This window comes from Chrysemys picta, chromosome 2 (assembly GCF_011386835.1).
Source record: "Chrysemys picta bellii isolate R12L10 chromosome 2, ASM1138683v2, whole genome shotgun sequence".
Lineage (NCBI taxonomy): Eukaryota > Metazoa > Chordata > Testudines > Emydidae > Chrysemys > Chrysemys picta.
In genome coordinates this window covers 290,727,631-290,753,794 of record NC_088792.1, presented here as the reverse complement: position 1 = coordinate 290,753,794, position 26,164 = coordinate 290,727,631, and the positions used below count along the sequence as shown (strand labels likewise).

The window sequence follows — 26,164 nt, the reverse complement described above, 5'->3', positions numbered from 1 at the left end:
ACAGATTCCTTAACACCACAGATCCAGTTTTATTTCCTCCCACTTCATCAGTCATGGCCAATGACAAACCATGACGACGTGAATGACTGAGAAGGCGGCGAAATCCGGGGGCCAGGACATCAGTGACTATAATGTCCTAATAGACCAGGGGTCGGCAACCTTTGGCACACGGCTCGCCAGGGTAAGCACCCTAGTGGGCCCGGCCAGTTTATTTACCTGCTGAGGCGGCAGGTTCGGCCAATTGCGGCCCCCACTGGCTGCGGTTCGCCGTCCCGGGCCAATGGGGGTGGCGGCAAGCACATCCCTCGCCCGCGCTGCTTCCCGCCGCCCCCATTGGCCCGGGACGGCGAACCGCGGCCAGTGGGGGCCGCGATCGGCCAAACCTGCCGCCTCAGCAGGTAAATAAACTGGCCCGGCCCGCTAGGGTGCTTACCCTGGCGAGCCACGTGCCAAACGTTGCCGACCCCTGTAATAGACCATCAGCATCTTTGGTCTAATGGCTGGACAGCACAGCAAAGAGTGAGCTCTCTCTGAGCAAGGCACCTCACTACAGAGTTCCTCCTTTACAAGGCAGAGAGGGAAAAGCCATGCCCATAGCCTGCAGCAGGTGATGACTGGTCTTGTACCATGCATTGTACTGCTGAGCTGTACAGAGCTAAAAGACAGACCCAAGCCAGACTTGCGGCCTGTAGGCTACACTGTATCTCTGGGAATCTAGAATTAACTCAGGGTCATGCTCACCTCCTGTTTGCGAAGCAGTTTCTGCATCACCATGTGACGGGCACTGCTGCCGGATATGCTCATATGCTCCTGTTCACTCAGCATTTCAGGCCTCTCCGATTCCTGGAAGATCTCCTCCTCCTCCTTCTCCTTCTTAACTTCCAACAGAGCTAGTGTTGGGGGACTTGCTAGGATAGGGTTCACAACTCCCACCTGTGGAATAGTGACTGGAATGGGCGGTCGAGCGGGGGTCACACCTGCAGGTGAATACACAGATTGAAGGAGGAGGTAAATGCAGCCTCCCTCTAGGATTGGCACTCTGCCACATCAGGAAGAAAGCCAGCCAGTGACACCCAGCCTTATGGAATTAGGAGAAAGGTTTTAGTAACTGCAACACGAACCACAGAGAGCCTGACAACCAGGGCAAACAGCGACTCAGTACAGTAGATAGGGCAGGCTCTACCACCAGGTATGATGCGCACACGTGGGGAATCTGCCCATCCAAAGGGGAGACAGCGAGATGGGGCTGCATCTGTTTTGCATGTGGTAAGTGACCATTGTGGTGGTTTTGCTCAGGGCACCGTGCAACCCTGCCAGCTCTGGGAGGCTTCGTGCCCTTACCGCACTCACCACACACTGGTGGAGAGGCCTGCGAGGCAATGCAAGGAGAAATCAGAATTCTCTGCAAACAATTCAGTTTCAGTACGATTCAGTTTCAAACCCTTTAGTGGGGCTGGTGGCCTGTCTTTCCAGCGCAGGAAGGACTGAGGCCACACCCAAAAGTCTGCTTGTGCCCCTCCTTCAGGGACGGTTTCATTTTTCCACGTATAAAACTCAACAAGTAACACAGTTATGCCCCTGATCAAAGCAGCTGCAAGGAACCTGAAACCTTTTCCCTTGCATCTCTCCCCACTGCTGCAGGGTCAGCCACCGAGCCCACCTGCTTCCCACAGCTCTTCTCTTCAACTGAGTTGTCTCAGCTCTTTACAGGAATCACATGGGTCTGATAACCAAAAGGGGTAGCTGGCCCCAGGCTCCCTGACTCCACTTTCCAAGAAGTGATCCCAGCTGTGGGGACTGGTGCTATCTAGGACTAGTTGTGGAAATGACAGAATGAAGAGCAGACGCACCCGTAATGACTCCTGGTGCCTGGGCTGCCATTACGGCCTGCGGCAATGCCCCCAGAGGCTGAGCCAGTGTCAGCGCTGGTGACACCAGCCCAGGTGTTGCTAAAGTGCCAAGGACTGCAGCTCCTGCCACTGCTTCCTACAAGAGAAAAGCCAGAGTGTTAATTCTGCTTCAGAGAGTCATGCTCAGGGTGTGCTCTGCTCAGGTTTTTTCTTTTTACCTTTGTACACTTACCAAATCGCCAGGGTATGGGGGCAAATGACCTGTAAAACTACGAGGCCCAGCTCAGCCACTGGCCAGAGCGGCGAAATGTATGCAACTCCGCTTAATCGCACCGACACATGCCGAGGATTGCCCTGAACTCGCCTTTCCTGTAGACAGCCGCCACATACCAACCCCCTGAAGAGCAGGCACTCCCCCACACTTCACAGTTATCACCCAACGCCCATCGGCTCATGTGTAGGGCCCTGAATGACAGACATGCCAAGGGATCCCCAACCCAAAGTCTCCAGGATGGTTTTAGCGGGATGGAGTCAATTCCAGAGCAAAAAGCTTCCCCACATCCTAGCCACCTCTTGCTCTTCTAAGGTGGCCCTAATTAGGCAATACTGTTTCAGAACAATCACACTAAATCAAAACAAATAAGCCTGTCTGTGTGTGACGAAGTGGGGGGTTTTCTTGTTTGTTTTCTTGGTTTCGGTGGGGTTTCAATGGTTTGCATGCGGAGGGGGTGGGATTCAGTTTCCCTGGGTGTTACTGGTTTAATAAGGTGAGGGGAGAGGGAGTTTGTTGTTACAGAGGACCGGAGAGGGAACGTGGGACCCCAGCCAATGGCCTGGAGGATGGATACCCCAGCGACCGGACCTGGAGACCCAGCTGAGGAGACGCAGCCGGTTCTGGCCAGTGGGAGGACAATGGCTGCAGAGTGAGGAGCCAGTGACCTAACCAGCCGGTTCCAGCCAGAGGACAGAAGCGAGGAGAGGAGGCCCCGGTTTACGACCCTGTTTACCTGGAGAGAACACAATGGACAGAGGCGGGGCGTGGGCCTGGGGATCTCAGATGCCCAGCTGGGGGCAGGGGGGCTCTGGGCTGGAGAGGGGGAGCAGGCAGAGCCCACCTGGATGCAGGGAGACTGGGATGTGCTGGGCTGAGGGAGGCCAGGCCTGAGGCCCTGAGAGTTTCCTGTGCAGTGTTCAACTCCCAACAAATCCTCCTGTTTTATGCTGGCTGAGAGTCACTCCAGAGCGAGTGGACTCCCTGAGGGGGCCCATGGCATAGACAGACGTGCTAAGGCTCAGAGAGTTGCGGCTCCAGGAGGTGGAGGGGCCTGACCCCGAGAGAGAGTGGACCCCCAAGAAGGGCTGTCTCACTGAAAGGGGTACCCCCCCACAGACTGCACGGGGCCAAGAGTGGGCACGATCTGTGAGTCCGTGACACTGTGGTGTAAATCAGGCCTGTTTCTACACCTTGGCAGGCCAAGCCTGGAGGGTGTAGCACAGACAGCTACTCCCAGGCTAGTCTCCACACGAGGCCGGGAGAACTACTCTGTAGGGTACAACAAAGGCCACCTAGTCAGGAGCTCCCATAAGTGCTGCTGACTCAGTGCACTGGGCAATCTGTATCCCCGTGTTCAACAGGACTGCTGGACTCTAACGCACGCACTCACCCACCTCGCTTCAAGTCCTGCTGCTCCGTTTCTTACCTGAGCGGTTATCTTTGCTGTGGCAGCTGCTGCAGCCACAGCTGCTGCAGGGGGTAATCCTCCAGGCGTTGCAGGCGTTAGGAGAGGCATTGGGGGAGTGACAGCTTTGCCAACCCGGAGATATTGGCCACCCAGGTCAAAGAGGTTCATAGATGAGACAGCATCTTGTGATGACTGTGCCTTCTCATACTCTGCAATGATAATTGGAACCCTGACAGAGTGCTCCTTAAAGATGGATATTTCAGACTCCCAGGGAAAATGCCCCATTGCCTGCCTCCTAAACTTAGACCCCTTTCCCTGCACAACTTAGGTTTGTACTTCTAAGAACACAATGGTCTGGAGTGGCAGCCATCAGTGTCCCTACCAATCACTCCCACACTTCTTAGATCACACACCCAATCCCTCTGATTATCCAGGATCTTCTCAAACATTCAGTGTAAAGGGAGATGGTTCTCGTCACACCGTAGGAGCTAGCTGAACAAAAACACAGAATCCAGTTTCCAACTGAGCGCCAGGCAGCCCTCTGACATCAGGCCATGGGCTGCTCTCACTACCACTCTAACCCATAACTGAAAGCAGAAGCTTATTGCCACTGGAGGGAGCAGACATCCAATGATAGATCCAAATCCAATGATATTCCCACCCCACTCCATGACCGGGATCAGAGCAGCCAATTTACCAATGAAGCCATAGCCTTTGTGTTTCCCTGTTGTAGGGTCCCTGGCGAGCGTGCAGGACTTAATCTTCCCAAAGGCCTCAAACACACTCTTAATGTCGTCATCTGAGAGGTCCTGGTGAACAGATGCCACGTAGATGCGATTGAAAGCCCGTGCCTCCTCTGCTAGCTGGTCTATGATTGGCTGTGCCTGTCCAATATTACTAGGCCTACCAACCTGTGGAGAGCAAAGCAAACACAAACACCTCTTTGAGTTCTCCAGGAGGCAGCACCGTGACTCACCCTAGACACAAGGACTGTAAATGCTAAGGAAGAGCAGTTGAACCCCACATAATACTTTCCATGGCACGGCAATCAGCACCACAGAGTCGCAATTAATTATGTCTGGGTTGTAGTCTCCGGTGACTCCGCAGGCCACCATGGGATATCAGGGTTACTGAGACAGCCCGGATACAGGATGTTTTTTGTTGCACTTGTTACTGAGCAAGCATATTTCAGACGTGTAGCTTCCCTCCCTTACTAGTGACTAGCTTCCAATGCTACAATTGACTAGCTGTCAATGCTACAGGCAGGGCACAATGCCTCCATACCATTCTCCGGAGTTCCCAAAAACCTGTAATCGATCAGGCGCTGCAACTGCCTGAAGAGGGACTTAACAGGAAATGATTTTGGTGACAGACGTAAGGACACTGGGTTTTCAGAGACACCACAAACGGACGCCCCCCAAAGTCTCCCACACCTGTCAGGGAATCTCTTACTTGATGCCTGGGAATACATAGCTCAATCCCTTGTTCCTTTCAGTTTTTACTAACCCCTCCCCCCCTTCACGCAGAGGACTAGGTTATCCCAGAGCCTCATTTCCCTCCTAAGACACATACAAACAAGCCCCCTTTCTGCAGAGCCCAAAAGGCACAACCAGGGTCAGCAGTCACTCACCTGCCCTCTCCTCAGGACCTGGCTGCTGCCCACCAGACTCCATATCTAGGCCACAAAGGGCTCCCCTTCTGTGCATGGGGAGGAACAGACCAGAGTCCAACACCCCTCCCTCCTCCTAGTGTAGATTAACACTTTATGGGCTCTTCCCAAGGGTCAGAGGCAGGTGCCAAGAACCAGCCAGTTCTCAGTGAGTGGCCTCAGGTGGTGCATTGAAAAGAGGCCCACTGAGGAACAGATCTCCTAGGAACACAGATTTTCTTCTTCAGGCTCCTCTGACCATCGGAAAAGCCCCATCCCTGTAACACAAACAGCAGCATGAGCCAGACTCGCCTCCCACGTGACACAACCTGCTGTCACTCACCTTTATGTTTCTCCCACCCAGCATGACTGAGTTCATCTGCTCCAAGGCCAACTGAGCAGCTTCAGGCACCTCGTATTCCACAAAAGCAAAGCCCTAGGATAGAGGAGAAACCCTATTAAATTGTACCAATCTTTTCTTGCTGCACCCCCTAGTGCTCGCATTCCCCACTCTGCCAACTAATGCAGCCTGTCTGTATCACACTCTGCCAGATCCCAACTGTTCAGCCAGAGAATCCCATCCTCAAAGCCTTTCCCAACAGCATGCTCATCCAGAGAGCAACAAGCTGAAGCATGAAAGCGCCTGAACAGACTTGCAGCCACTCGCTTCCTGAGCTGCTTATACATAAATCAGGCCTTTTAGCAAGAAAGACCAGTGCATGCACACAAGGCAGGCTAACTGCTCAGCATTCCCCAAGCTCCATGCCCCACATCCCTACAATGGTCCCACATGCAGCTGCTAGGTCACTGCTATGGCTTCTGGTGGCAGCGCAGGAGGCTATTACATTCAATCCTAAAAGCTCCGGCTCCGGGCGCCTGCCCAGAACCCTCCGTGGAATACAACAGGGACCAGCACTTGGAGAACCACCTACTAAGACAGCTTGCTGTATACTGCAGACTAGGAGGGTAAAGGCTCCTCCTTCCCCGGATGCATGCAGGGTGACCTTAGAGAAAAGGAAACCACTCCTAGGGGCTGTTAACCAACCTTGTGTTTCATTGTAACAGAGTCCCAGGACATGTCAATGCTTTTGATAGGTCCAAATGGGGCAAAGGCCTGGCGGATGGTGTCCTCTCCCAGTTCGTAGTATATGGAGCCCACGTACACACGACACATGATGGCCAGCGCCCGCTGCCTCTGAGCTGCCATCTGTTTTGGAAAGAAGAACTGGCTGGTTAGCTTAGGGGGTAGTCACAGATACCAGGACAGCTCTCTCCCGTCCCACCCTCCCCAGGAGCTGTGACCCAACAGCAAGCAGCTCCTCACTGGCTGCAGCACAGCCTGGCACACTCTTAGTGGTCAAGAAGTATTTGTCTGCTCAGTGCATGGACTGGTGGGGAGTGCATGGGCAGTAAGGCTCACTCCCAGGGGCACAGTCAAGTCTCTGATATGCTCTGCCACCTCAGCAGCCCTAACTCCAACCCACCCTGACAAGATCACATCTCTGGCAATGCCTGCAGCAGGGGGAAATACCTTCATTCTAAAACAGGTTCCCCTCCAGGCAGGGGAAATCCAGGCAGCAAGGGATCCAACATCAGGCACTAACAGCAATCCCTCCTGTCCTGCATGGCGCAGCAAAAGATCCAGTATTGGGCACCACGTGCTCTCATTTTCCCCTGCCCTGGGCATCAAGGGATCTAGTACTGGGAACCACCTCCTTCCCACTCCCTGGGCAGCAAAGGGTTTGGCACTGGCCTCCACCTCCTCCCCTCTCCCTCCCTTGACATTAAAGGAACTGACACTGGGCACCAGCTGCACTGTACAGTTCAATAAAAACAAACAAAAATCCAGCGATTAAACAAAACCCTTCTCTTGGGGAAGTCTGTGGTGCTCAGTTAGCATCTTCCATTGGTATTGGCACCTACAGTGGTACAGCCCCACAGACTCAGCCATGGTCTGTCTCAGTGCAGAGAAAGCCTCTGTACTCTTTTCCTGAACCTGTCTGAAAGTCTGTTTGCAAGAGGAACCTGGTCGTTCCCCAGATGGTATCCCTAAAACCAGCTTCCTCCAAGCCACATGGCAGTTCTAAGAACTTCACCTAGGAAGGTGCTGCCTGCTAGGACACACTGGCCAAATCTGTGATCTTATCAGCATGCATTGGGACCAAGGCAGAAAGGAAACCCCTGCAGAGGCAGCTCCCTATGATCAGCAATAGTGTATTTATTACAGCACACTGGAGACTTGTACAGGGCTACATTCTTATTCTGCCTGGAACAGCTGGAACGAATGCAAAGTGGTGAGGGCCCTACAAAGAGGGCAAAAGCAGCACTAATCTTAGTGCCTTCCTCCCCAACCCAATTCTACAGTACTCCACACCCAAGTAGGGAGCTCTGTGAACACTGACCCCCCAAGAAGGGCTTTGCTATAAGGCCATTACATGAAGGCCTAACGCAGGTGGAGAGCTCTGGCATAAGGGTGAGCACAATGAGCTCAGAGTTGTTCTGTGTCCTGTCTAGGGATGCCACAACTCAATGGTAACGAAGGGGTGGCCAGGGGGTCTCTCCTGCAACACAGTAATGGACAGAGCAGCCACGGACTGTGTCTGACGAGACAACTGCACACAACAGATGCCAAATGCATTTGAGCCGGTCCCCATGACCAGGGAGGTAACTGTTTGCAGCTGAAAATACAGCCTCATTCGGGATTGATTCCTAGCACTTCAGGGGAGGAAGCACTATCATCGAACCAGGTTCTCACACCACACTCCTGCGCTTGCAGTTATATTAGATTAACTTGAACCTGGACTCATCAAACAAAGGAAACAAAGGTTTTGTTTTGCCTCTAGACTGGGGCTGTGTTTTATGCTTTTAAATGAGATTTTAGGATAGCCCCAAAAGCCTGTGAGCCAGGTGAAAAGTGAGGCAGAGTCACACCGTAGGGCAGCTAGGCAAGAATATCTCTAGTGCAGTCTCCCTATCCTCCCACCCTTGAGAAGCCAACATTCATTACTATCAGCTTCCCCTTCCTTCCACTGGTTGCCTCAGGGGTTCCCAAACTCTATGCAGGCACAACCCCATTTTAATGTATTATTTCCTGCAGAGGTTCCCGACTGTGGGCTGTGAGCCCATCAGCAGATGGCCTTGTGGTGATCCCTTGTGTACAGAGGATGCCAGTTTGCGTTTTTATATATTTACAGCTACCTTCACTTCCCCTCTAAAATTGGCCTTCTTCCTTGATTGTGGGACACTGGCATTTTGGGGCTCTAGTAAGATGTTCTTAAATGATTCCTAATCATCATTCACATTTTTCTGATTCAATTCTTCCTCCCAACTGATCTGGCTCATAATTGTTTTCAGCTTTGTGAAATTGGCCCTATTAAATGCACCAATCATCTATATTATGGTCTGGACTTTATTCTGCTTGCACATTATAAATGTGATCAAGCCATGATCACCTGTACTTAAGCTACCATTAATTTTTTGTTCTGTGATCCATTCCTCTCTCTGTTAGAACAAGGTCTTGTACAGCATCCCCTGTGTAGGCTGCAATATGTTCTGAGTTAGGGAACGGTCATCTAGAATGCTTAGAAATTCTAAGGATGTTTCTATACTGGCAGCACAAGACCTCCACCATATGTCACTCAAACTGAAGTCCCCCATGATCACACAGCTTTTATTTGTACACATTGTAATTAGGTGCATAAGGAAGTGGTCATCCTATTCCCTAGTGGGCTTTGGTGGTCTGTAGCAGACACCAACTAGTACCCCGCTTGTGCTTTATCTGTCTTCTTCCGAGTTATCAGTGACTCGCAAACAGCTAATGCCATTTTGGACAAAGAATGCCCCTCCCCCTTCCCATTGATTGTAACATTCCAGTTGGGTGAACCAACCCACCAGGTTTCAGTAATACTAACTAGACTAAGTTTATGCTCATAAATGAGCAATTCCGGTTCCTCTTGTTTGTTACCCAGGCTCCTAGCATTGGTGTATAGGCAATTAGATAATTTCTTCTCTTCATGTTCTTTGGTTCCTTGATTAATTTTGTTTCAACATCTTGATTTTGTGCTGAGTGCTCAGATCTTCCCTCATTCTAGTCTCCCCTTTTGCTATTATTTTAGTCCTCTTCTTACTACTCTAGCCAGCCTGAGGCCCATGCCCCAGGCATAGGGATTTTCCACACCTTTAAAGATGTGTACACAAAGGGGGCATATTCTCTTCTCCTCCAATGATACCTGCCACAGAGACAAGACTGATAGTACTAGCCCTTTCCCAATGGCAGCAACCCTCAGTGTGGGAAATCCACATTCTAAACCTTCTGCACAAGCAGGAGACTCCAGCAGCAGCAGGAGAGAAGTTCTGAGGAACCCATTTACACTCCTTTACGTTATTGATCTGGGCCACCAAGCTAGGGTTGAGCTGGACTATGATGGTAACAGGCACATGTGGAGTAGTAGTAGGAACCTGCAGTGCAGTGAGTTAAGGGAAAAGGCAGCATATTCTTGTGAATTTAGCGCAGGACCAGGTGCCAAGAATGTGCATGTGAATCCTGGTCCTGCCCCTCTGTAGCTGTGGGCTGGACACGTGACCTTTCCGCTTCCCCATCTGTAAACAGAGGCTAAGGATTCCTCCCCAACCTCCAGGTGGGCAGTCAGTGTTTGTACGTATAGACAGTGCTGTTAGTTAGGAGCTACGGAGGATTATTATTAAGGACAAGTTAACATGCACCTTTTCAGGATGGAGCTCAAAACGAGGGAGGCGACATGCAAAGCACCACCGTTTTCATCTGCACTTTTGATGCAGTTATGCAAGGAAACTGCTTGTCTTGGTGAAGTGACAAGGTGAAACCTTGCTCGGTAACACTCCAGCAGGTAGAGGGCTGCTGGACAGGGAGCTTTGACTATGGTCAATAAGACGCTGTAACAGGAGTCTCAGGCTGCACTTCCCTCACATGTGGGCCTTGCGGGTCCTGCCAGTGGAGACTGTCCTGTTCTTAAGGTATACTTGCACTCCACACTCCCGACAGGCATTGAGATAAAGCATTTGGCGGGGAAACAGGGATCTTAATGACATCGAGTTCACAACACCCCGTGATGGCTGATCCAGGGCAAAGCCTTGACTTCTAGCCTTTCTGTCCCTCCAACAGCAGGTGCTGGCTCCTGGCAGAGCGAGGCTTTTTTTTTTTTTTTTAAACATGATTTACACAATACTAAGCCCATGATTAATCTTGAGGGCCCTGTTAACAAAGACATCCTCTATCATTATTACATGTTTTCATCTCTGTTACCCAACTGTGCATGATGTGGCTGCAAAATACAGGTTAGCAGAATGAGTGATAGGGGAGATCAATAGCATCTAAATGAATTGATAAAGAGGGTGCTTGGGCAACATGGGTCAGGAACTGGCCGTGCTGCCTTCAGGCAGAGATGGCGCTTCCTGTCCCACTCCAAGCTTACCTCCCCCCACCAATGCTATTTTGGCTCCCCAGCTGACAAGCTACCTACCGTGGCAGCGTTACAGAAGGGAAGCCAGGCAGGTCTAGTTTTAATGCTTCTTCCCCTTGCAGCACTGGCCTCCAGGTTGCATTTTACACCAACCAAAGAGATTACATTTCAGCTAGAAGAGGAAACATTTAAAGTGACCTTTGCATGAGGAGAGGGGGGTTTATAGCCCACGTATGCCAGTGCCCCATGTGTCTAGAAGGGGTGGGGACAGATGATCCCAGGTAAACCAGACTCTCTGTGGGGGTAGATTAGAAACTTCCAGCACTATGGGACTGCACTGCTTTTCTTTGAATAACTCTATTGTTCTTTTTGCTCCAGCCCTCATTGCTTTACTTGAAATACGTGCCAAATTCCCCTAGCCTACAAGTATGCACATAGCAACAGAAGTCTCACATTTGGTCTAGGATATGCTCTGAAAGCCTGTAATGCCCCAGTGCTCCCCAGCACCATAGCTACCAGGTCTCTGTTCTGTGTGCTGGTTTCTTAACAAATTGCCCATTTGTGAGTTACCTTGGCAGTTACTTTTAGGTCAGGACCTCAGAACTGTAGCATCCCTAGAAAGGTGGCTCCCACAATTTCACAGGTGTTCAGAACTGCTTGAAATCTAAAGCTCTCTTTGCAATTGACTCCAGGGCCCAGGGTGCCAGTGTCACAGCAGACTGTACCCAGCCCAAGGTCTTCCTTTGGGGAGTTTACACTTTGTCTCAGTTTGTTGTGCTTGTCCATAGCAGGTGGGTATGTGGGAGGGTTGTGCTGGGTTTAGTTAAGAGCATTGTATTACCACTAAATACTTCCCCACTCTAGGCCCTGACTAAGACAAAGTGCCCAAGAAGAAGTGAATATGTCTATTGACCGATTGTAAAGGTGAGAGAGGATCTCCAAAGCCCATTGTCACTGCTGCCATCTGAAAGACAGTAAAGACAGAGTTCAGTCTGTTGGAGCTGAGCATACTACGGCTGTTCGTAAAAACTCAAGCAGAGAGCGACGGCACAGGGAACCTGTGGGAGAGGCCTCTCCTTCCTTGCCCCTCACTGCCCGGTCCCAAGGACTGTCCAGCGCTGGGACCCTGCAGATGCCAGTCCCACCAACTCTGGGTAGGGGTGTGCTGCTGCCACTGCCTCAGGAAGCAGGGTCTTCTCCCAGGGGGGACTCAAGGCAATAGTAACCTCTGTAACCACTGTCGTTGATTCACCCCCAGCAATTACAAGGAGCCCCTCATCTAGAGCAGCCGCCCAGAAACATACACAGCCCTGAAAAGCCAGAGCTGCCTAATGCGGCTGCCACATCCCCACTTCAACATTTTTTAAACATACACAACCCCCCAAATCATTATTCTAGGCTCCTTAACCTCAAGCAGGAGGCAGCGAGCTGTATATAAGGACTCTCAGAAGGAAGGGGGGTTTAAACAGCAGCAGAGAGGTCTCCTAGGACTTGGACAATCCTGCATTAGCAGGAATAACCAGCTGGAGTTCTGAGAAAAATCCACAGAGTCCACGGTAGCGGTGACACTGCCAGCAAAGCCAGAGAGACAGGCACCATCTCTTCATGGGGGAAAGGATGGTGAAAGGATACTGCTCCCAGTAACCCCAGACACCACCTTAGCTTCAGGTTGACAGTGGAACTCACCGCAGATGCTTTGATTTTCTGGCAACTGAAAAAATTATCTAGCCAGCCAACAGAAGAGGAAGCATTAGCTTCTCTTCCCAGGGCAGTTTGCTTTCTTGGGGGGCAGGGAGGGTGAGCGTATGTATGAGGACAGGAGAGGGATTTCCTTGACAGGGCCGAAGACAACATACTTCGATTTCACTGCGGAAACAGAAGTGCAAGTACCTGGCTCCAGGCAGACCTCAGGGCTGTGCTCTGGTTCTAAGTGCATAAAAGGCTCCACCTTGTGGGGAGAGTAAAGGCAAGGGGATGAACCCAAAGGGATCTCTCACCTGCAGGTTAGTGAGTTGCTGTTGCTGGTGGGCGATGGTTTGCTTCACCAGCACACTCTTGATACTCTGCTCCATCGCATACTTCTTTGCCTGGAAGGAAATACAGTCTCCATAATCACAGGGCACAGGACTCCACAAGGCGCCAGGGAAGGACATTTAACTTCATACAACATTCCCCAGAACCCCACAACTGGCTGCCACTGGTGCTTTCCAGTGCTCCGGCCCCAAGCACTAAGGCACTTTTCATTAGTCAAGGGCCGACAGCTTACTATGATCTTGGTCAGCATCTTGGAGTTGTTCACCCTGAAATACAGCACAATGCTTGAGCAAGGACTGGGTGGACTCAGAGTCTGCAGCAGGCGCAATGTTAGGAAAGCATCATGCACTACACACTCAGCATTTCCCTCTTCCTCCCTCTGCCCCTCAGCTCCCACCACTGCACCTTACCTGCTGAGTTGAGGGCAGGACAGATAGTCTCCTTCAAGTCCTTTCCACTCAGAGAACATCTGGACAAAAGGTTCTACAAAGAGCGAGGCAGCTCCTATTCCCCATGCCCAGACTCTGCACTGAGCAAATCCCTTCCTTGTCAGAGCAGGCCTACACTATCTTGGTAAGCAGGAGCTGTGGGTCCTTCTATATACTCCAGCTCCCTCCATCAGTCCCCTGACCTGTGGCTACAAGGCTGAACTCTTTTTCCTTTACCCAGCCTTCTACCACTCTGGAAAACACTGAGCCTTGCACATCCAATGATGCTGAGATGGAGGCTCCTAATCAAGGGGTCACTAATACCCATGGATGTGCCATGCCCAGGTGACAGGACGGACAGATTCAGCCAACCCCACTCAAAGGCACCTGCTTTCCATTGCTGTACGTGTTTGGGAGGTGCCGGGGAACGGCAGGCTCTAAACCGTGGATTTGAGGCGGGTGCTTCGGAAACCTGGAAACGGACAATGGGATTTACATCTGTCAGCTATGGAGTAGCCAGAGGAAACGAAGCCGTTTCACACTGCGAGCCAAACACAGACACACAAGCAGCTTCAGCATTATGGGAACATTCACACCAAGCCTACAGAGAACAATGGCATACCTGCCTCACCAGAAGCTGGGAGACACCTAGCCCACAGCTCCCACCTTCCCCTCCATTCCCAACTCTGCTCTGCTCTCCTCTCAGCACTTCAGACATCACCCGTTCCCACTAGGAGCGGAAGCCAGAAGTCAGCAGTAATGTCCTCACCAGCTGCACACATAGAATCCAGAACCAGAGATCAGAGTTGGGATGGACTTGTTCTACAATTAAAATAGCTTGGCTCCAAAGGGATGAAATAATCTTTGCAGTATATTAAAGGTCCCCTTATTACAAAGGGGCAAGTAATTAGTTGCCAGAGAGCACAGGAAAGGTAGAGAGATTTTGCAGTGTGTTCTAGCATGAATCCTGCAGAGGATTCAGCTGGAGCATTTCTGGAATCTATTAATTGTTGAGTCCAGGCTGCACCTGACAGGGACTTTGGGGCAGCAGCATCTCATCATCATTGGGATCAGAGAAACCTCTTAACAAGTTTAAGATCAAGCGGTTATCTATTTTGATCTCAGCAAGGTTGTTTTTTTAAACAAATATATCCCATAATGTTCCCATGCAGCTACTAGGAACTCACAACTAAGAAAAAACATTTCTTGGGCACGATTCTAAGAGCTCAGGTGCAGGGACAGCGCAGTCAGTATCCCCTATGTATTCCTGGCAGGCGGGTTCCCCACCTGGTGTTCTCCCCTCTGTGGCAGCAAGTCTGACACTAGCGATCAGGAAGAGCTAAAGAAAGGCCACACGAGGGCCACTCACCTTCTGAAGGGCTTCCTGCTGTTCCGGGGTGAGAGGAGGAAGCCCCAGCTTAGCTGCTGTGCTCTGTCCATTTTCCAACTTTATGGACTCAGTGCCCTGGAACAGAAAAACCACCATGAAGTCTGCCGGTGTTAAAATGGCCAGTTTCCTTTCACAGACACACACAGCCAGCTCCGCTCCAGCAGTCCAGAGCATTCAGGTTCAGAAATCACGAAGTCAGAAAAGCCCCCTGCAGGGCTCAGACCTACTAACATGTAACCTTTTTCTCAAAGAGCCAGCCACCTCCCTTGAGGAGTCTATCCCATCAGCCAGGCACTCTGCTAAGCATTCCAGATACGCAGCCTACATTTTTCTCATGCCTCTAATCCTAACTTATTTTTGAGAGGGGGAACGATTCCTTTTCTGAACTCTCACTGTCATCTCCAAGGCTCGCACCCCTGCTCCCCATCCCCAAAGTCATATTGAGAACATAAAAAATGGCCATACTGGCTCAGAGCAATGGTCCATCTAGCCCAGTATCCTGTCGTCCGACAGTGGCCGGTGCGAGATGCTTCAGAGGGAATGAACAGAACAGAGCAACTTATCAAGTGATCCATCCAACGTTGTACAGGCCCAGCTTCCGGCAGTCAGAGATTTAGGAACGCCAGGGCAGGGGGCTACTTCCCTGACCACTTTGGTTAATAGCCACTGATGGACCTCCATGAACTTACCTAATTCTTTTTTTAACCCAGTTATAACTTTCCACTTTCACAACATCCCCTGGCAACAAGTTGCACAGTTGAGCGTGTGTTGTGTGAAGCAGTACTTCCTTACATTTCTTTTAAACCGGCTGCCTATTAATTCCATTGTGTGACCACAAAACAAAAGGAACTAGGAAATGTGTATATCTTTTGTAGTTTCCTAAACGGCACATGCTGTTCTAGATGCCATCACAACAGGGTGCACTATCACCTCTATGGTATATATTACACACATTAAATTCCATCCCATCCCCAACAGACTTGGATTTTCCATTGCCTCTTGATGTTTCAGACCCTTTGCTTTCCACAGAATTCCCTGTCCTGTGTCACTAATGGGTTAATTATTCCTATTATGGTACGCAGACAAGGCTGCCCAGAGGAACCTGCTAGTGATCTGGTTGGTTTGGGAGAGGGGATTCAGCGGCCTCCATGTGCTTTACCTGGGCTTCTGTTGACCTCTATATACCACAGGTTCTCACCAGACACTGCTCAATATTGGTATTTATTTATATTTGCTGCCACTCAAAATGGGATCATCCTGAAGAGTATGATAATATGAAAGCTTTTTGTAGACAGAACCTCCAATCTGGACAGCTACCAACAAACTGAAAAGGGCGAATGTCAACACTGTACGGGATGATTAGCTGAATTGCATCGCACAATGGAAGACTACAACCCCACCCATACATTGCATCTCCCACTGGCAGGAAGGCCATGGCTACTGTCCTGACTGCTCCCTGGTTAACACCCTGTGCCACTATGCACAGAACGGGGTTCAGAGAGACCACACAGGTATTAGCTGGGAGTGCTTCAAGAATCAAGCTTGCAGAAGGCAAACTGGGGTGGGGGTGAAAAGAACAGACAGCAACTACCTCTTCCACTCTGACCCTGACAGAAGAATTCGAGAAACACTTCAGGTTTGGAGGCTGCTGGCAGTACGGTACCAACTGTGACAAACATACCCAAGGGAATGGATACAATGGCAGTGACTCAGGGCTGGTCTTTGTGACAGATGGGGCAATTTCCTGAAATATCCTTGGGAGACCTTATCGAATTAAGATTAAATGTCTTTGTGGTCCATTGTATTAAAAGAATGGTTTATGTATTATTGTGGGCTGGGACTGTATGTAACCTCTCAAAGAGGGAGATGTGACTCAGACATTAAGATCAGAAGGGACCATTATGATCGTCTAGTCTGACCTCCTGCACAATGCAGGCCACAGAATCTCACCCACCCACTCCTGTAATAAATTCCTAACCTATATCTGAGCTATTGAAATCCTCGAATCATGGTTTAAAGACTTCAAGGTGCAGAGAATCCTCCAACAAGTGACCCATGCCCCACGCTGCAGAGGAAGGTGAAAAAAACCCAGGGCCTCTGCCAATCTGCCCTGGAGGAAAATTCCTTCCCGACCCCAAATATGGCAATCAGCTAAACCCTGAGCATGTGGGAGAGACTCACCAGCCAGACACCCAGGAAAGAATTCTCTGTAGTAACTCAGATCCCACCCCATCGAACATCCCATCACAGGCCATTGGGCATATTTACCGCTAATAGTCAAAGATCAATTAATTGCCAAAATGAGGCTCTCTCATCATACCATCCCCTCCATAAACTTATCAAGCTTAGTCTTGAAGCCAGATATGTCTTTTCCCCCACTGCTCCCCTTGGAAGTCTATTCCAGAATGTCACTCCTCTGATGGTTAGAAACCTTTGTCTAATTTCAAGTCTAAACTTCCTGATGGCCAGTTTATATCCATTTGTTCTTGTGTCCACATTAGTACTGAGCTTACGTAATTCCTCTCCCTCCCTGGTATTTATCCCTCGGATATATTTATAGAGAGCAATCGTATCTCCCTCAGCCTTCTTTTGTTTAGGCTAAACAAGCCAAGCTCTTTGAGTCTCCTTTCATAAGACAGGTTTTCCATTCCTTGGATCATCCTAGTAGCCCTTCTCTGTACCTGTTCCAGTTTGAATTCATCCTTCTTAAACATGAGAGACCAGAACTGCATACAGTATTCCAGATGAGGTCTCACCCGTGCCTTGCATAACTGTATTAACACCTCCTTATCTCTACTGGAAATACCTCGCCGGATGCATTCCAAGACCGCATTAGCTTTTTTCATGGCCATATCACATTGGCGGCTCATAGTCATCCTGTGATCAACCAATACTCCGAGGTCCTTCTCCTCCTCTGTTACTTCCAACTGATGCGTCCCCAGCTTACAACAAAAATTCTTGTTATCAATCCCTAAAAATACATGACATTGCACTTTTCACTATTAAATTTCATCCTATTACTATTATTCCAGTTTACAAGGTCATCCAGCTCTTCCAGTATGATATCCCGGTCCTTCTCTGTATTGGCAATACCTCCCAGCTTTGTGTCATCCACAAACTTTATTAGCACATTCCCACTTTTTGTGCCAAGGTCAGTAATAAAAAGTTTAAATAAGATTGGTCCCAAAACCGATCCCTGAGGAACTCCACTAGTAACCTCCCGCCAGCCTGACAGTTCACCTTTCAGTATGACCCGTTGTAGTCTCCTCCCCTTTAACCAGTTCCTTATCCACCTTTCAATTTTCATATTGATCCCCATCTTTTCCAATTTAACTAATAATTCCCCATGTGGAACCGTAACAAATGCCTTACTGAAATCGAGGTAAATTAGATCCACTGTGTTTCCTTTGTCTAAAAAAATCTGTTACCTTCTCAAAGAAGGAGATCAGGTTGGTTTGGCACGATCTACCTTTTGTAAAACCATGTTGTATTTTGTCCCAATTACCATTGACCTCAATGTCCTTAACTACTTTCTCCTTCAAAATTTTTCCCAAGAGCTTGCATACTACAGATGTCAAACTAACAGGCCTGTAGTTACCCGGATCACTCCTTTTCCCCTTTCTTAAAAATAGGAACTATGTTAGCAATTCTCCAGTCATACGGTACAACCCCTGAGTTTACAGATTCATTAAAAATCCTTGCTCATATGAGAGATCTGGGGGGGAAGATCTAGGGGGAGATGAATGCAAATCCCCACTTCTGGTTATGTAAAAACTCAGCCCTTCCTGCCTTGAGGAGCAAGTCATTCTCTGCTGATCAACTGTTACATGGGGACGAGATCAAAAGCCCAAGCTGTATAAAGGAAAAACTGCACGCTGCCCCATCCACAGGCACCGCTCCTGCAGCTCCCATTGGAGCGCGTAGGAGCTGGAGCGGGACCATGCTGAGGCTTCTTGGAGCTGCGTGATGTGGCCCCTGACCCAGCGCCCTGGCCGGAATGGGGCCGAACTGCGGGATGTGGCTCCTGGCCCAGCACCCCAGCCAGAGCGGGAGCGAGCCGCATGGTGCGGCTCTCAGGCCAGCTAAAAACAGCTCGTGGGCCGTAGTTTGCCCACCCCTGCCCTACACCTCCAATTGCCAGAAACGGGACTGGACAACAAAGGATGAATCTCTCAAAATTGCACTGTTCAGTTCATTACCTCTGAAGCATTTGGTACTGGCTACTGTCAGACAGGATACTGTACTAGATTGGTCTGATTTAGTATGGCCGTTCTTATGAGACTGGGACAACATTGTCAAAGATGGGAATTTATGCTTGCAGACAGAAAACTCTATACCATAAATTTGAATGTTCAGAAGGAAACATGCCACACAGGATTAATTCTACACCAGAAGCTCTACAAAGGCACCTTTTTAACTCTTTCACAGTCAAAAAGGAACCACCTTAACTTTTGCAGGCCTCTGCTCTCTGCATCCTTCAGATTAAGAAACTAAACAGATGAACTCTCTCAATGATAAGCCAGCAGCACCAGAAAGCAACACATCCCAAGCAACCTTTCACTAGAATATTTCCTAGCTTAAAGCATAAATCATTTGTAACCAGAAAAGTCACTTTTAGAATAGCAGCATGTATCAATTAAACTCAAAGAGAGAAAGCAGCATCTTCCTGAGAACTCTGCTTAAACAACTAAGAAGCCTTCTCAGAGGAGAATGTGTGTCTTGGCCCTTCGAAGTTGAATAAGAAACCAAGGTTATAAAAAATAATTGCCGTAAACATTTTTGAAGAGTCCTCCTAATTAACTGTAGCTAACATTACAGTCTCTGAGAGGATTCCATAACCGCCAGCAAAGATCTGCACGCACTGAAACAAGAGACATCAAAGATGCACCAACTGACAAAGAGAATAGAAAGAGGCAGATAATTATGTCCCATCCCGCAATCTCTCCCTTCTACAGCAGCAAACAGAAAACAGTCAGTTGTTACTCTGCAGCAAGTAACGGTGAGTCTCTGTACAGGAGGCAATCATACTTCTACTGCATGCCACCAGCACTGAGGAATCGGACGCATTTCACACAGCCCTGCGTTGTCCCTCAGGACCGCTCCTCCCAAGTGCACTTTGCTGTAACCAAGGAAACTGAAAGCAAGACCCTGAAACATAAATGTTAATGGATCAATAGAAGGTTGTCTGCAGCCTTTGATGTACCCATTGGTACAACTTGAACCCATTGTCTAAACTTTATCTTGCTGCTACAGCTTTCACATTACAGAACTCCTCCATACTGGACTTGTGACAGGCTGACAATATCCTGCAATATCCCGAACAAAGATTATGGAACTAAAATGAGCTTTACTGAATTAAGTAAATATTGAATTAAAGTTAATAACTGTGGGGTACATTGTATTAAAATTGCAGTTAGTATGTGGCAACTTTTCTAGTAGTGAGGGGGATGCTAATGTACTTCCTCCATTATCAACACTTGAATATACTCCTCCTCTTCCCCCCCAGGTACACATATACTAGTTCAAACTGGATTTCCAGGGACTGACAGACAAAGGAAGGATTTTTGGATAAATAACCTGGTTTTAAACTGGCTCACGGTCTTCTTCCTGATCCAGCAAACCGACAGGATTTCTAGTCCACAGAGGGCCCCAATCCCTTACCAAAGGGTTGGCCTACTGAGGCTCCATAAGACTGTGTGCTTGTTCTGAGCTGAAGCTATGAAGAACTTGTAACCACAAGGAATCACCCCTTGGGTGGAAGGTCTGAAAGAACTGTTCCTGTCAGAATCCATGTTAAGGTGGGGTGGACTCTGGTAAACTTACTACCATGCAAGTAGGCAGGTTCCTTTATTATTCTGAACACATTTTTTCTGTAATGCTTTTTTACCGTAAGAATAAAGTAGGCTCACATAGGAAGTGCTGTGTGGTATGTTATAACTGTAGCAATTACACTGGTTATCGTCCCTGGAGAGAAAACGGGCATACTGTCTTTGCTGGGAATAACATAGTGAAGGCAGGAACGGGACAGCCTGGAAATACCACGCTCAAAAGGGAGAGAGACACGGGTCTCCACTCAAAAAGGTAACAGCTGGGGACCAGATGCCTGAGAGTGGATGCCACTGCTGAACCACTGAGGGGAAATACGGGTGCAGTTTCCCTGAACTGTGACAGGAGGTTTAACATCTGAACCATTTGAAGACACATTTGACTAAACAATGGTCACAACTTCTCAACCTAGACTAGGGGCTGCCACCCATCCTGACTCTGGTGGATTTGACTTTGGCGTACTTGCTTAGGCTGAATTTAGAACATTTTCATCACTAACCAATTTCCCTCTATGTACTGACTCACCGCGAACAGATCCATTCATCTCCATGGGCTTTCCCCTTTCCTGAAGCTTCCCCAGCTCCGCCCCTTGCTGAGGAATATCAATATTTAATATAAGCTTGCTAAATACATGGATTTTAGAGCGTTTTGAAAATTAAAAGCTCATTGCTTGTGGTGTTGGCACATGTGCAATATATTGGGAACCCAGTGATCAAATGACCCCAATTTTGCACAACAAATTCTACCTGTGGCCCTAATGTAGCTCAGCAATATTATGGTGACTGTGTAGTAATTGAATTTTCATTTTGACAGGGGTGAAAATGGTTGACAAAAATTCTGCTTTTTGGGTTAGTCTAATTTTTAAATGGCCTGTAGTTTGTGCACTGCTTGATTTTTCTACAGCAGTTTGTGGGGGGAAATACTAGAGGGTCACACATTTGGTTCCTCATTTAGGCAGAGCTGTTTGTTATCCAACTTTTCAAGTGCAAATAGCACCTGGCTGGGGGATTACAGCTCAGCCTACATAAGCAATGAAGTGCACAATCCTTGAGTAAGATGCTGCCTGTGCAATGTGTAGGCAGCAGCAAAGGATGCCAAAGCTTCTGGGCCTGATGTTTGTGGAAATCCAGCATTTCCATTGTTCATCAAAATAAACAGAACTGTGCCCACTGAGATACCTAAAACATTCCCCAACATTTTGCAGTTGGTCAGCTGCAGTTTTCAGAAGTTCTTGTGTTCTGTATGTATAGACAGAGAAAAGCAGAGTTTTGACTGTAAGGCTTCACTTCACTTGGTCAATAATTTGAGGTTTGCGATCACTATTTTACAAGGAAAAAGAACAGGAGTACTTGTGGCACCTTAGAGACTAACAAATTTATTAGAGCATAAGCTTTCGTGGACTACAGCCCACTTCTTCGGATGCATATGCTCTAATAAATTTGTTAGTCTCTAAGGTGCCACAAGTACTCCTGTTCTTTTTGCGGATATAGACTAACACGGCTGCTACTCTGAAACCTTATTTTACAAGGGCGGTTTGATTAAAAATGTGCTAGTATCTGACATTTCCTTCATTCAGCCTTCTTTTTCCAGGGAACTACAATACTTAGAGGAGTTACATAGATAGGTGAATCCATTCTTTGTGTAGACTGGATGAATTATGGTGGAAAGTTTAAACGTTTTCTGCAATTTTCATAACCCTGTGTTACTGTTTTGATTGACAACAGCATCTTGTCACCACATTAGTCAAAAGTGGCTCTTTCACCAGCTTTGGAATGAGGCTCTTTATTACGGGTGCCTTTCCTGACACTCAGCAACCTTTCTGATCAAAATATACTTGTGGTAGCCCATGCTATGGAGAAGGACCACTGCTTCGTTCTGTACTAGCTGTAATTTTCTGAGGTACGACGGTATCATGCCCAAGTAAGTTTCATTGCTGTCATCAGTCCAATCAGCTTTTACTAGTATTGCTGTGAACTTGGGTAACTCATAAGGGAATGCCAGGGTTACATTTTTCTGCAGCTTGTCCCTTTAAGGATTGGGGCTGTGCTGAAGAGGTCAAAAGGGATCACAGCTCTGGGGAACAGAGCATAGTTGCAGCAGAACATGGTATGCTCCAGAAAGACTAAGCCACAGTGGGCCTTGTGCAAGAACTATGGAAATGTTTGGGCTTTTTATTCTGTTAATTCTAAATTTAATAAAATACTCGTGTTTTAAGCCATCCCTGGTCTGGGGATGCCAATTTGGCAATCCAGGCAGGAGAGGCTGAAGTGCAAGGATCTAACCCAGGGGTCCCCAATGCGGTGCCCGCAGCACCATGGCGCCCGCCGGGGTGTCTAAGTGCGCCCATATGCTGGCCGGCAGACGAGCATCCGCCGAAATGCCGCCGAGAAGCAGCAGCATCCAGAGGCGTCACCGCCGAAATGCCGCCAATTTTCGGCGGCGACGCCTATTGACGGCATTTCGGCGGCAACGCTTGTCGGTCCTCCTTGGCGCCAGACAAAAAAGGTTGGGGACCACTGATCTAACCTCTCCAAGAGACAAACCTACATAGAAGCTGCTAGAACAGTCATTGCAGAAAATGCTGCCAGAAGGCAACGCAAACAGAAGAGGGATTTTGTAAGGAAGTCTTCTCTGGTAACAGACAATGGAGGACAGAACTGAGTGACCAAGGGGCATATCTGAGTATCTTCAGTGCCTCATTTCCAAAAACTTTGGAGAATATAAGTGGAGAAGAATAGTTTGCAAACACTATAGCTGGCAGAGAGTTAAAGGACCTTCATTATGGAGATGGGGGTTTAAGAGACATAAGTGATTCTCTGGACATTTCTGGGAGAGATGGCAGTAAAAAGCCATTTTGCTTTAATCAAACATAAGCCACATAAATAGTGAAAAGCATGAAGAGTTAGCAGATCAGGGATTGTCTACATCAGCCGTTCTCAAACTTTAGCAACCCAAGTACCCCCGTTTTGTTTTAAAAAATTTTGAGGACTCCCACCACCCCCACCGCTCAGCCTTGCCCTGTCCCCTTCCCCGAGGCCCCGCCCACTCCATCCCTCCTCCCTCTGTTGCTCACTATCCCCCCTCCCTCCCTCATTTTCACCAGGCTGGGGCAGGGTTAAGGTACAGGATGGGGTGCGGGCTCTGGCAGGGAATTTGGGTGCAGGACGGGGTGGGGTGCAGGCTCAGGGAGGGCATTTGGGTGCGGGCTCTGAGCTGGGGCAGGGGTCTGGAAGGGGTGTGGCGTTTACCTCAGACAGCTTCCGAAAGCAACCAGCACATCCCCCTGGCAGCAGCTCTTAGGCGGAGGCAGGGGCTCTCCACGCACTGCCCCTGCCCACAGGCACTACCACCGCAACTCCCACTGGCCGCAGTTCCCGGCCAATGGGAGCTGCAGAGTCAGCGCTCGGGACAGAGGCAGTGTGTGGAGACCCCCTCCCCCACCAGGGGTTGCAGGGACGTGCTGGCTGCTCCCGGGAGCGGAGCGGAGCCAGGGCAGATAGGAAGCATGTTCCCTGGCGTCCTGGGGGGGAGGGGGGGGGGGGGAGAGTTTCTCAGTGGGACCCACGGACCTCCTGAAGTACCCCTGGACACCCCCAGGGGTCCGCGGATCCCAGTTTGAGAAATGCTGGTCTACACTACTGAATCTAAAAGATATTTTACACCGCAGTGCCACAGCAAAAGAGAAGCCAACTGTGGGTATGTCTACACAGCAAAGAAAAACCCGTGGCTGACCCATGCCAGCTGACTCAGGCTCATGGGGCTTGGGCTGCAGGGCTGTTTCACTGCTATGTAGACTTCCCGGCTTGGGCTGGAGGTCGGGCTCTGGGATCTTCGCACCCTGCACAGGGTCCTAAAGACCAGCTCTAGCTCAAGCCCAGATGTCTGCACAGCAATAAAACAACCCCACAAGACCAAGCGGGCTGGCACAGGCCAGCCATGGGTTTTTCTTTGCTGTGTAGACATATCCTGAGACAACTAGGGACAATTCAGAAACACTGTGCACAAAAATTAAAGTTACTTGAAACCATTTCAGGAGAGTATGAAGGAAATTAAAAGCCAAGCCCCTGTGAAAATCTGTCACCCCCATCCTAGAAAATAGACCCGTTTTACAAAGTACTTTAAAACAACAAGATAGATTGGCAACTGCCTACAAAATGACAGGCTAAGCCTATGAAGTTTGGTTTATCAAACAAAGTGGGATTGCAGAGGGGAACAACTGAGACAGATAATGGAAGCTGTCATCATAGTAGTTTGGAAAAAAATCTCGAGTTCCCTTATTTCATTCATTCAGATGAATAAGGGAACCAAAGGCAAGTATCCTTGAAATCAAACCTGTGAAAGATGAAATCAACATATTCAAGCAAGCTGTTCAGACACTTGACAAAAGCCCTGATTATCATATGAGGAGATGTGAAGATAGGCAGCCCCAAGAAAAAAAGATGTGCAAGCTGCAGGCAATCTGGTAGAGGCAGAACCATCATGGTTTCAGATGGGAGAGCAAAAAAACCAGTACCAATCAGGATGCCATGCACAGAAATGTCAATCCAGAAACTGGCCGGAAGGGAAAACAGCAGAGGGTCACCCCTGCAGAACACGGAGTAACTGTAGAACTTTGGAGTCCCAGAGTCAATCTCAATATCATGAAGGAAAACCACAAAAGAATGGAGAAAGCTGACTGCCCTCTGCCTAATTTAACTGGAGTGGCCTATATTTCCTATCGAATACCCAAATAGCATGTTATAGTATCTAACTTAGGGCTTGCCTACACTTACAATGCTGTAGCAGTGCAGATGCACCACTATAGCACTTGAGTGAAGACAGTACGTATGCCAATGGGAGGGTTTCTCCTGTCAGTGTAGCTAATCCACCTCCCCGAGAGGCGGTAGCTAGGTTGATGGGAGTCTCTATTGATCTAGTGCAGTCTACACTAGAGATTAGAGTGGTTTAACTGCGTCATTCAGAGGTGTGGATTTTTCACAGCCATGAGACACTTTGGCAGTGTAAACACAGCCTCTTTCAGCACTAAAACTTTAGTCGTTCGGGGTGGTTATTTTTTATGGCCAGGAGAGCTCTCCCCTGGTGATAAAGTGTGACTACAGTGCCCACATCACAGCGCTGCCGTGGCCACGTTGTAACGTGGGCAGTGTAAGCATACCCTTAGTTATGCCAACCTAATTTCCTAGTGCAGACCAGACCTTAGTTAGAAAGAAGTGTAGGGTGCAGCGTTGCTTCAATAAAATAAAAACTCAAGTCTTATGTGACATGGAAGTACAGATCTGCATAGTCTTAACTCTGTGGGTGGAAAATAACCCAATAATAATGGGGGACTTCAACAACCCACATAGTCACTTAGAACATGTCGCCTAAGGATGAGATGCAGAGATCAAATGTCTAGACACCATTAATGACTACTTCTTGGAGCAGCTAGTCCTGGAACCCACAAGGGAAGAGATAATTCTCAGTTTAGTCTTAACTGGCACACAGGATCTGGTCCCAGAGGTGAATATAGCTGATCCGCTGGATAAAAGTGACCATAATGTATTTAAATTTAACATGATTGTAGGAGGAAAATACCAAAGAAACCCATCACAGTAGCAATTTAACTTCAAAAGGGGGGAACTACACAAAAATGAGGAGACTAGTTAAACTAAAAGGAACAGCAACAAGAGTGAAATGCCTACATGCGGCACGGAAACTTTTTAAAACACCATAATAGAGGCTCAAACTATATGTATACTTCAAATGAAAAAAATCAGTAAGAGCAGCAAAAAAAATGCCACCATGGCTAAACAACAAAATAAAAGAGGTGGTTAGAGACAAAAAGACAGCTTTTAAAACAGGAAGGCAAATCCTACTGAGAGATAGAAT

At 48.6% G+C, this 26,164-nt stretch overlaps 1 protein-coding gene across 13 annotated transcripts in view; it reads right to left on the bottom strand.

Moving 5' to 3' along the window:
• The window catches only part of PUF60 (poly(U) binding splicing factor 60), a 47,919-nt gene that overhangs the window by 2,971 nt on the left and 18,784 nt on the right, over positions 1 to 26,164 (bottom strand). For 3 of the 13 annotated variants that reach the window (XM_005311626.5, XM_065582364.1, XM_065582365.1), the window contains exons 2-10: positions 14,450 to 14,545; positions 12,616 to 12,705; positions 11,532 to 11,582; positions 6,226 to 6,387; positions 5,524 to 5,616; positions 4,230 to 4,443; positions 3,551 to 3,741; positions 1,851 to 1,986; positions 742 to 977 (exon numbers count right to left, since the gene is read on the bottom strand). In XM_005311626.5, the coding sequence (XP_005311683.1) occupies positions 742 to 977; positions 1,851 to 1,986; positions 3,551 to 3,741; positions 4,230 to 4,443; positions 5,524 to 5,616; positions 6,226 to 6,387; positions 11,532 to 11,582; positions 12,616 to 12,705; positions 14,450 to 14,545 (1,269 nt within the window). Of the gene's footprint in view, positions 1 to 741; positions 978 to 1,850; positions 1,987 to 3,550; positions 3,742 to 4,229; positions 4,444 to 5,523; positions 5,617 to 6,225; positions 6,388 to 6,711; positions 10,446 to 11,531; positions 11,583 to 12,615; positions 12,706 to 13,467; positions 13,553 to 14,449; positions 14,546 to 26,164 lie in introns of those variants that run through there. The other 10 variants (XM_042861282.2, XM_065582362.1, XM_042861283.2 and 7 more) reach the window with 7 other exon arrangements.